Source organism: Suncus etruscus, chromosome 7, assembly GCF_024139225.1.
Source record: "Suncus etruscus isolate mSunEtr1 chromosome 7, mSunEtr1.pri.cur, whole genome shotgun sequence".
In the NCBI taxonomy this organism is placed as follows: Eukaryota; Metazoa; Chordata; class Mammalia; order Eulipotyphla; family Soricidae; genus Suncus; species Suncus etruscus.
Genome location: NC_064854.1, coordinates 21,961,189 through 21,972,592, shown reverse-complemented (window position 1 = coordinate 21,972,592; position 11,404 = coordinate 21,961,189). Strand labels below are relative to the sequence as shown.

Sequence of the window (11,404 nt, the reverse complement as noted above, 5' to 3'; positions counted from 1 at the left end):
CAATGAATGACAAGGGAACAGAGACAGGTAAAACTAGGGCTAAAAAGAAAAAGAAAAAAAAAAAAAAAAAAGCCCGGGAACCCTCCAGCACCTTTTGGAGGCTTTTTCCGGTTCCCTCACTTCCGCTTCCGGCGAGAAGTCTCAACACGGATTGGACCGCGGGAGCATCCGGGGCGGGAGCGAGGAGCAGGTGGCGCCGGAAGTGGCCCTGCGTCACTTCCGGTACGGGAAACTCGGACCTGACTGTCAGACAGGCGCGGTGGCTGCAAGTAGCCGCGGTCTCCACCTCGCGTCTCCCCCGTCCCGCCCAAGGCCGTCGCCTGTCGTCGCCCCGTAACTCCCGTCTCCGAAGCCGCCCCCTTCTCCATGTTCCGGGGCAGCGCTGGTGGTCGTGGACGTCGCCGAGACCCGCTCGCCGGTCCCCCATCATGTCCGAACTGACCCAGGAGCTGATGGAGCTGGTGTGGGGCACCCAGAGCAGCCCGGGCCTGTCCGACACCATCTTCTGCCGCTGGACGCAAGGTAGCCGGGGCCCGGCCGTGCCTCGGGAGAGCTGGGCCGGACTGCGGCTGCTCCAGCCTCTCCCCCACACCCAGCCCCCCGGGGATTGGGGTGCTGCCCAGGAGGGAGGCCCAAGCTGGTCCCCCAGGACACACACACACACACACACACACATTGGGGTGCTGCCCAGGAAGGCGGCCCAAGCTGGTCCCCGAAAACACACACACACACCACCCCAGACACTTGGGTTTGAGGTGCTGCCCAAGAGGACGGCCAAGCTTGTCCCCCAAGACACACACACACACACACACACACACACACACACACACACACACACACCACCCCCAGGCGCCTCTCTGCCCCTCTGGGCTGTGTACCCGGCTTTTGGGGAAGAGGGTGGAGCTTGGGTGGCAAATTTCCAACCTGACTGGGCACTAACTACCCTGCTGGGCCCTCCACCATCCCCATCCCCCACTGGGGCACTTTTTCAGCAAAATATCTCCCCTCCTAACTCCCAGCCCCTGGACACCCCCACCCCCATTTTCCATCTCCTCCACTCTCATAAAGGAGCTTTTGCACTTTGAGTTTTTCATTTGGCCTGGAGTTGGAGAGATAGCGAGGTTTTCAAAAGCCCAGCTCCTCCCCCCCTCGCTGCACCCTAGTTTGCAAACGACGGAGAGGACTCGGCCAAGCAGTGGGCGTCTCGCTGGCATCGTCTGCCAGGACTGGGACTGGGACTGTGACTGGGACCCTCGCTCTTTGGCTTATTCAGATCCAGGCTAGTAAAGTCTTGGCGTTGGCCAGATTCCAGGCTGTTTAAGTTTTTGGGCTACCCAGAGTCAGGCTGGCTAAATTCGGGGTTTACTCAGATCCAGATTGGCTAATTGGGTTGCCCAGATCCGGGCTAAGTCTAGGCGTTAGCCAAACAGGCCGGTTCAATCTTTGGGCTACCCAGAGTCGGGCTGGCTGAATTTTGGGGTTACTCAGATCCATACTGGCTAAATCTTTGGGTTACCCAGATCCAGGCTAAGTCTTGGCATTAGCCACATCCAGGCCGGTTCAATCTTTGGGCTACCCAGAGCCAGGCTGGCTAAATCTTTGGGTTATCCAGAGCCAGGCTGGCTAAATCTTTGGGTTACCAAGATCCATTCTGGCCAAATCTTTGGGTTTTCCAGACCAGGCTGGCCAAGTCTTTGGGTTACACAAAGATTGAGCTGAACTTTGCTAACAGCATCCAAATCGAGCATGTATTTCACAGTGTGTGCCCTGAACTAGGAGCTGTCCCCGGGGTATCTTCCATCTCTAATGTGTGCCCCCCCCCCCCACCTGCACACATTCTTCGGTTTTGGTTTGACAAACAACTGACACATAACTGGGAGGTGAATGACAGATAAGGGTGAGGTTCAAGTGACATCAAAGGCAGCCTTCGAAGTTGAGAAGCCAGTTAGTGCCATAGAAAAGCCTGCAGACCAATGAAAAACAGCTAGTACTATCATTAAGAAAAGACCTATTCGAAGGATGGGCCGGTGGAAGGTTTAGCAGAGGAAATTGCGTTCTCCATTTCAGAATATATATATTTGTTTTGAAACAAAAAAGTTCAGGGTGAAAGTAAATGCCTTTCTGCCTGCCAGTTTTGTTTCTCTTTAGGAGCTGATAAAATTAGAACTGTGATGCATTTCAAACAGGGACTTAGTTTATTTAAGTTACCATTTGAGTTGGTGAAGGTTTAAGGGACCCCAGCAAAGTTACACACATGGAGAATTCTGGTTCTCCAAACTTTTGATTCAGCTGTTTTTGTTCTTTTGTATTTCTAAACTCAGCGTGTAGTTAGTTCAGCCTTTTACAGATTTGTCAGTTCACTCATATCCCCCAGAAATCTTGGACACCTGCATTTGTGGATTTGAAAGCTTACTTAGTACCTTGACTTATTTATTCTAATTGTAAAGAGCCCTGAATGATACAAGTTTGTGGTGATTTTTTTTTAATTTACTTCCTTGAAATTATTTGATGCTAATTAAGCATTTACAGTGTGAAATAAGGTAATGTTGAGGTTCACTTCATTATTAGTGTGATGAATATTTAAAGAATTTCAGAAAGGCCAAGAGTTGGCTTTGAAATAGGTAGTTACTTGGGTTCTAGGTTCAAGTTTTATGCCTTAATGAAACCTTTTCGAAATATTAGTTCGACATTTCTCTATAAACACCTGAATAGTGTCAACCCTATCTAGTTGCAGTGAGATTTAAAGACACCTAAAGACATTTAGCTATTTAATAGCACAATAGCTGAATTACAATCACTCAGCAAATAGTAGTTTGCTATCATTGAATGTCTCATTGTGAGCCAAGCCAAAGACGACTCTGACTGGGCCTGCCCATTGACAGAAATTATCCTTTATTTAACGGAGAAGTATTTCAAGTAGACCTGAATGATGATATATGGGAATGCCCTGCCACCTTTGAGCCATTCAGAAGGTCATCAGCAAAATCCATTTCATCAGTACTAAGTCAAAATAAAGGGTCTTTCTTCTGCTACTGCTTTTCAGCAAGTATAGTTAAAGAGTGTGGATATGTTGTTCTTCCAGGCCTCAGGTTGGTGATGATCTTAAGGCAGCCTGATCTGTGTTTTTAAGTGTTCAGCTCTGGGTCAGTGCGTGGAATGCCATTACTGGTTTTACTGTAGTACATGTTGTCTGTAGTAAGGTCACATTTTCAAAGGAGTTTGTCATGGCAGGCCCTGGGGCAGACAGGAGGAGGTGCAATCCAGCTTTACAGCACTTGTCTGTTGGCTTTAGGGAGGTAAGAACGACTCAACTCTGGCTTGAGTTCTGTATCTTTACTATGCTCTGAATTGACAGCTGTCATCTCTTTAATAGCATGCAAGCAAATTAGACAAATGAAATATTTGGGGATGAAAGTTTCTAAATGTTTGATGTTCTTTTTTTTTTTGGTTTTTGGTTTTTGGGCCACACCCGGCAGTGCTCAGGGGTTACTCCTGGCTGTATGCTCAGAAATAGCTCCTGGAAGGCACAGGGGACCATATGGGACACCGGGATTCGAACCAACCTCCTTAGGTCCTGGATCGGCTGCTTGCAAGGCAAACACCACTGTGCTATCTCTTTGGGCCCAAAATGTTTGATGTTCTTAAAATCATGCCCATAGATAAAGTTGTACGAGTGGTCATGTTGGATTATTTAATCTGTCAGAACTGCATGTCACAGAAATTGATGTAGCACATAGTTCAGCTTTTTCTAGTTTTTGCGTTCGGGTTACACCTGGCAATGCTAAGGGGCTACTCCTGGCTCTGTGCTCAATTATCACACCTGGCTGTGCTCCAAATCCATGTCAGTTGTGTGCAAGGCAGGTGCCCTACCTACTATACTATCTGTCCAGCCCCAAATTCTGTTTTGTTTTTTTTTTAATTTGGAAATTTTAGATAATATTTTAAGCAGTTATATGGTAGGAATTAAGCTTAGGCACTTTTTTGGCTATTTTTTGATGACTTTCTGCAAATTATTTTTTTAAATGTAGGATTGGAGGCGAGGGGTGTTTTGTGGGGAGGGACCCACACAGTGCTTAGGGTCCTTAGGCCCATCTCTGCCCCATGTCTGTCAGTGCACTGTGAGGGCTGGGGTGTGTCAGTAAGCTTGGTCGTGCTGGTTGGGAATTGCCTTTTCCACTTCAGTGGTGTTCAAGGCCTCATGGACTTTTTTACCGGGGGACACTGGGGATCGAATTGAGGTCAGCTGCATGCAGGTCCATGTCTTCACTCTTATTCTAGCTCTGGTCAATTTCTGTCAGTTTTTCACAATAAGTCAAGTAGTTCAAAGACTAAAAGTTCTTTTCATTACTTTTTGTTTTCTGGGCCACACCTGACTGTGTCAGGACTTGCACCCTGGCTGTGCACTCAGGAATCACTCTTTTTGGGGCTTGGGGGCCAAGAGACAGATGAGGTGCCAGGGGGTAAACTTGGATTCACTGCATGCAAAGCAAGTGCCTTATGCGCTGCACTATCATGCTGATCCCCCAATGCTGTTCTAGTCTTAAACTGGAAATTTATTTTCCACTCCTACCTCCTCATCCTCCCAAACAAAAAGTATGTGATAATTACATCCTTGGCTCATGTACAAGGATTTAATCTTCTTTCTCTGCCTCCCACAAACTTTTAAACAGTGGCCCAGATCCTTGCAGTTTATGCTTGGTAAAATGGGAGGAAAGACCAAAAATATACCCAACCAGTACCGGTGTATATGCTGGTTAGAAGGTGAAATAGGGAGCTAGACGAGGGGCTGATCTGGAGAGGCCTATGTTCAGGGTTGAGTAGACACTTGCAATTGCTGAATGACCTTTGCAGCCATACAAGAGTTGGGCCTGGCAGAGGGCATGGCCTTATAAACAATTAATACAGCCTGGAACGGAGCGCTTGATTCAGCTTCTGAGGGGGTGAGGATGTAGGGAGGGAGAGGACTAACTGAGGTAATAGGACTTTCACAGCTGATTTTGGTTCTGAATGAAATAAGTGATCAAAGGATGCTTTGGAACAACCTGATATCACAAGGTTTTTTTTTGTTTTAGCTCGTTAGTTGTGGGGGGCATTCCCAGTGCTTCTACTCAGGGGGCCAAAAAGTGCCTATGTCAAAACTCAGATCCTCACACATAGAAGAACTGTTTCTTGTGCCACATCATTGACCCCATATCACAGGTTTTTATGTTTGGGGTTTGGTTTGTGTGGCCCAAAAACAACAAAAGATAATCATGATTGAGTTTCAGACCTATAGTGTTACATTCTGTTCACAATTGTGTTAAATATGTTTTTTAAAGGTGATTTAACAAATAATAAGAGAGGAGTCCAAGTATGAAGTATATTAATACATTTGAATTAGAGTTTGAAAGTGTGCTTAGATGCTTATTGTAATGTGATTAACATTTTACTGAGATAAATGAATATTGCATCAGTACGATTAATTTTTTTTTTTGGGCCACACCCAGTGATGCTCAGGGGTTACTCCTAGCTATGCACTCAGAAATCACTCCTGGCTTGGGGGGACCATATGGGACACCGAGGTATATAACCTCGGTTCTTCCTAGGCTAGCGCTTGCAAGGCAGACCCCTAACCTCTAGCGCCCCCGCTCTGACCCCTGATTAAATTTTTCTTCCTAATTAACAAATTATTACTATGGGTGATAATCATTCCAGACAATTTGTTGTGGATGGAAGACTTTTATTTCTCTTACATGAATTTTCCATTCTCTAACCTCTCTAGATCGTAACTCACTGAATATACTCAGATTTTTGTGATTGGTTTGTTTTGGGGACACATGTGGCCACAGTCTTCAGGGCTTATTTGTGGATCAACTAAGCGAGGCTGATGAGACCATGTGGGGTGCCAGGGATCAAACCTGGTTCCACTATGTTCAAGGCAGTCACCCTCTCTGCTATACTGAATCTCTCCAGCTCCATTCATTCAGAGTTTTAAGTCTATGAGGTATTTTTTGTTTGTTTTTGTTTTGTTTGGGGGCTACATCTGACAATGCTCAGAGTTACTCCTGACTCTGCACTCAGTAATTACTTCTGCAGAGAACCTTATGGGATGCCAAGAACTGAACCAGTGTCAGCCCTGTGCAAGGCAAGCTCCTTACACTCTGCTTGCCTACTATATATGGTTAATTTGTACTTTGAATATTATTTATTTAAAGTGTCACAATATTTTAAAAGTCACAGACTTTTAAATTTCCTAATTTTTTTAACTTATTAATTTTTGGAGGTTTGTTGAATCCATCTAACAACCCTGAAGAGATTAGATATACAGTTATCCTCATTTTACAAATGGGGGTAGTAGGGCCCAGATACTCGACTCATCCAATTGTTTTTTCACTTCTCCCCCAGGAAATGTCAGAGTTTTTCTGTGATCTTATGTTAACCTAGAGGCTGGAATTATAGAGATTATGTAAATGGCATGATATAAGGCTAAGATTGTGAGAAGGTTCATGATTCAGGTTAAAGTAATTATAAACTATAAAACCAAGGACTTCTAGGGCTGTAGAATTATGTGGGGTCTAATACAAAAATGCTACCTTTAGGATCGAATGCATTAGCTAGTTCATTTTAGATTTAACCAAAAAAAGAACCACTTTTTAATGTTTACTCCTTTTAGAATTTTGAATATGAAAACTTTACCTGACAAGAAAAATAACTATCTTAGTTGTTAACATCAAGAAAAACCTTATGTAAAAGAAGTCTACTTCACAATGTCTTATTTTCAGATCAAATACCTTTATTTTGGCTAAGCAAAATAGTGTTATTGAAAAAATTTCGAGAGAGATGTGAGAGGGAAGAGTACAAGAGTGTTCAAGATGCTTAGGATAACATATTTAATTTTCATTTTGCTGACTATGTTCATTTTTTGCCTTTGGTAGCCTTTATTCATTATTAATTCATATATTCAATCATACCATAAGCAAATGTTGGTGAGTTTTAAAATTGTGTGGAGTTGCTTTGGATATGTGTACGGAAAAACAGGTGTAATTGGTTATTTCAGAGATATTTTTGTGGCTTCTGCCTCTCCCGTGGGATTTCTTTGCTGCCATACCAAAGGCTAAGGTGAAGAAAGCAAGCTGTGGTTTCAATGGGAGATTCTTTGCAGTTTGGAATCAGAAACCAAAGAACACAGTGAACTCTGTACTCTGAATCTAGAATAGTCTCCTTTCAGGGTATCTCTTTTACCGTGTCTCTTTTACCCATGCCTTCATGTGTCACCTCATACATTGTTCATTCAGGAGTTACTGGGCTTCTGGTGCATAGCAATTCTTCCATGATATTAGAAGTCACATTTCTACTCTGACGGCCCCTCTCATCTGAAACATCTCAAGTAGTCAGAAGCTGTCAAGTGCACAGTGGTTGGCAGAAGTTTTCTGACTTTTTAATTATGGTTCCAAAACTTTAATTTTATTTACTGGGTAAAAATACTATCACATATTTCCCTGGAAGTATCAGGCTAAGTACTTGCACCAAGTACACAAGTCTGCATAATTATAATTTGTTCGGCTTTGTTATCTTTCTCCCCCAATTCCACTCACATTAACTGCCTCCATCTTGCTCCCTCTGCTCTTCCTTCCTCCCCTGACGAGGTAATTGCCTACCTTTCCTGAATGTCATCAGTTGGTCAGCAAGCAAATTGAAGCTGAATTTGGCAGCTTAAGATAAACTTCATTCTCTTCCCTCCCAGGCATTCAGAGATCGTTTACTGAGTAGTAACTTTGGTCAGAAGAACTGGCAATTAGAATCTATATGAGCAGGATCTGAATGAGCAGTAATCGATTATAATTAGACTTTATGCTGAGGGAAGATCCAAGGTTCTACTTAGGTTTGTCAGGATATCTGTGAAGGGCTAGTATTGTAAGTAAATCAAGGAGGAAAAGGATCCTGGTCAGTGAGAGTGGGGAAAGAGCATTTCCTTCAGCATAAACAGCAAATACTGAAGTCCCGGGTAAGATCCCTTAGGATCGTCTCAGGGAGATCCTGGAGGAACACTAGGACAGACTGATCACACACATCCCATGTCTCTCACACCAGTGCTCTTCAGATGCTTTTACCGCACTTCAGCATCCGTTTGCCTTGCACGTGGCCAACCTGGGACAGACCCTAGTTCAATCCCCAGCATCCCATATAGTCCCCTGAGCCTGCCAGAATCAATTTCTGAGCTCAGCCAGGAGTAACCCCTGAGTGCCGCTGGGTATACCCTCTCCCCCCAAAATAAGTTAAGCATAGATTTGGGACATAGAAAGGTATTTGAGTTTTATTCTCATTGTGGCAAGAAGCCTTAGAATTGTATTAAGTAGGCTGATTTCTTGTTTAAATCTCTTTTCCACGGTGGTTTTTTTTTTTCGGCTTTTATTTTTTTTAAGGTAGTTTTTGTTGAACTAAACTTCTTAGATGTAAGAGGAGAGGAGGAAAAATGTGTGTTCCAGAGAGAGCACAGCTTTTCCAGAATGGAAATAAGTAAACAAAGAAACAGAAACAAGCAAGATACGTATTCAAGAGAGAACATGAGAGGGGATTGGCGGGAACGTGTAGAAATGGATAGATTCACCAGGAAATGCTGAACAGTAGTAGTCTAGGTGGGAGGTAGAGATGGGCTAACTGGAACCAGGTAGACAAAGGATGGAGAGATAGGGCTGGAGTGATAGGACAGTGGGGAGGGCACTTGCCTTGCACATAGCTAACCCGGGTTTGATCCCAGCACCCTGAATAAGCCCTGAGCACCACCAGGAGTGATCCCTGAATATAGAATCAGGCGTAAGCTTTGAACACTGTAGGATATGATCCCCAAAGCAGTGAAGAAAGAGGTATCAGATATCCTTCTTTTGAAACATCAGGCCAACAGGGATAAGGGGAAGTTTTTCAGAGAAAAAGTTAGTAGCTTGTCTCTGGCAGAATGGTATGAGACAGAATTACACAGACATTTAGGAGCCTATAAGAACTGCTTGGGTTCTAAAGAGGGCATGAGACCAGTAGCTTCAGCACGGACCCTGTCTGTCTGCAGTTCTCACCTTGCCCACAGTGGAGTGATACCCAAATGTAAATTCCAGAAGCAGATGAGTTACCCAGGAGAAGGGGTAGAATGAAGAGATCTTTCCTTCTAATGCTGTGAGACCTGAGGCACATGAGCATCCAAAAGAAATTTTAGGAGATAAGAAAAGGAAAAATCAGCCAGAATGTGGAAACAACCCAGATACTAAAGAAACTGTGATACATGTACACAGTGACATATTATGCGACTGTGAGGAAAAATGAAGTCATGAAATCTTCCTATACATGGATGAACATGGAAACTATTAGGCTGAGTGAAATGAGTCAGAAGGAGAAAGAGAAACACAGAATAGTCTCACTCATCTGTGGACTTAAGAAAAATAAAAGACACTAATGGTAATACCCAGCGACAATAGAGATGAGGTTTGAAAGGACCAGCCCATGATATGAAGCTTACCACAAAGATGGGTGAGCACAGTTAGAGAAATAACAACTATCACAACAGTGTTAGTGAGAGAAATAGAATGCCTGTCTCAAAGACAGGCAGGTGGTGAGAGAGGAGGGAGATGGGGGCATTGGTGGTGGGAAGGTTGCACTGGTGAAGGGGGGTGTACTTTATGGCCGAAACCCAACTACAAACATGTTTGTAATCATGGTGCTTAAATATATTAATAAAAAATTAAAATAAATTTAAAACAGGAAAAATCTGGTCAGAGCAATAATACAAGCAGGTAGAGCATTTGCCTTATACACGACCCACCTGAGTTCAAATCCCCAGTATCCCATATGCTCTGCCTACTCAACGACCCTTGCCCCCTGTGCCCACTGCCCTTATTTTCTCCCCATAGTTGTTACTGTTCCAGATTGTCACGCGTTAGATTCATGCAGTGTGTAGCTTTTTCCAAATGGCTGCAGTTAGGTTTTCTTTCTGTCATTTCCTTTTAATTCTTGCTATGTGACGGGTTGTTTAAACAAATTTTTTAGTTTGCTGCTCAGGTGCATGTCCAACTCCTTTGGGTACACAACAAGGAATTTTGGGGCACTTTCTTGTCTTAGTTTTTAAATATGTGGGATCTTTCTTATTGTGCTCTTAGAGAGATTGAAAGGTAGAGAGGGGTTAGAATGAGGCATTTGTATTGAGCTGGAAATTTGAGGATTCTCAATTCTTTTGTTCCCAGCTGTTGTCCCACTTGCACTTACTCAACAAATCTTAATTTTTACCTCGGAAATAGTGCTTCGATATGTAGTTTATCCTTGACATACTAATATTGATTTTGATGTTGGTGACATCTTTGTAAGTGCTATTAAAATACTGCCTTTTGAGACCAGAGCAATAGGCCCGTGGGGAGGACGATTGCCTTGCATGTAGCCTACTTGCGTTCGTCTCCGGCATCCCATATGGTCCACTGAGTACTGCCAGGAACAATTCCTGAGTACTTAGCCAGGAGTAACCCCCAAGCGCCACCAGGTATGGCCCCCAAACCAAACCAAAACCTGTCTTTCTCTCATTTTTGTTCCATAGAAACAGTGTGGGGGGACTCCCTGGGTTCTTCTCTCTTACCAGCCTTCTCCCATGCCCCATTGTTCACCTCACACCCCATGAGTTTCTTCCACTTCAGTGAACATTAAATTTTTACCCTCCATTCTGTTAACTTGCCCTGCTGCTACCAAATATTTGTACTTGATTCAAGGGGCTTTTTTTCTTTGTGGGAAATGGAGAGTCATTTCCCACACCTACCTCTCCAACCCTTTCTAATTCAAGGCCAATTTCCAAGTTGAGCCGGGCAGAAGATGGACCCTCCTTCCTAACATAAGCACATTAGCTTCTTTGTATTTTTGCTAGGACCTTCCTGAATTCCTCTTTCGGGGGCCGCTCTCCACTCTTCTGTGGGGTTAGGAGCTACAGTTGCTCCTGGCAGTGCTCTGAGGTCCCTGTGCACTCTAAGGGGAACCTGGGGCTCCTGCCTGTCCTGTTTTTTATGCCTTTTGCACCAGGGCCCATGACCTTCCGCAGGTAGCCTAGATGCTCAGACTGGAATGTAAAAGCTTTCTGGTGTGTTGAAACAACCAGCTTGAAGTAGATTCCACTGCAGCTGGGACAGAAGAGAAGACTGCCTGAAGGTTATACCGACAGGTTCTTAGATATTCTCAGCTAAGCCTGGTCTTTTGGGCAGAGCATTTCTAGCAGCTGTATGGGAAAAGCCCCAAAAGTCTGAGTTAGTGTGGATTTATCAGCAAGCACCTACCCCAAGGAGTCCCCTTACAACTGCAGCCCCACCTATGGGATTCTGCTCATGTGCATTCAGTAGATAAAGAATCTTTGCTGGAAGGATTCTTTCATTCCCCCCCCAAATTAACTGCCTGACTTGTGTGTCAA

At 44.2% G+C, this 11,404-nt stretch overlaps 1 protein-coding gene across 1 annotated transcript in view; it reads left to right on the top strand.

Annotated features, from left to right (window-relative positions):
- Window positions 1-233: 233 nt before the first annotated feature.
- Window positions 234-11,404, top strand: part of MINDY3 (MINDY lysine 48 deubiquitinase 3) — a 65,375-nt gene continuing 54,204 nt past the window's right edge. The window contains exon 1 of the mRNA XM_049777798.1: window positions 234-522. Coding sequence (XP_049633755.1) covers window positions 429-522 — 94 coding nt within the window. The 5' untranslated portion in view covers window positions 234-428. The remainder of the gene's footprint in view (window positions 523-11,404) is intronic.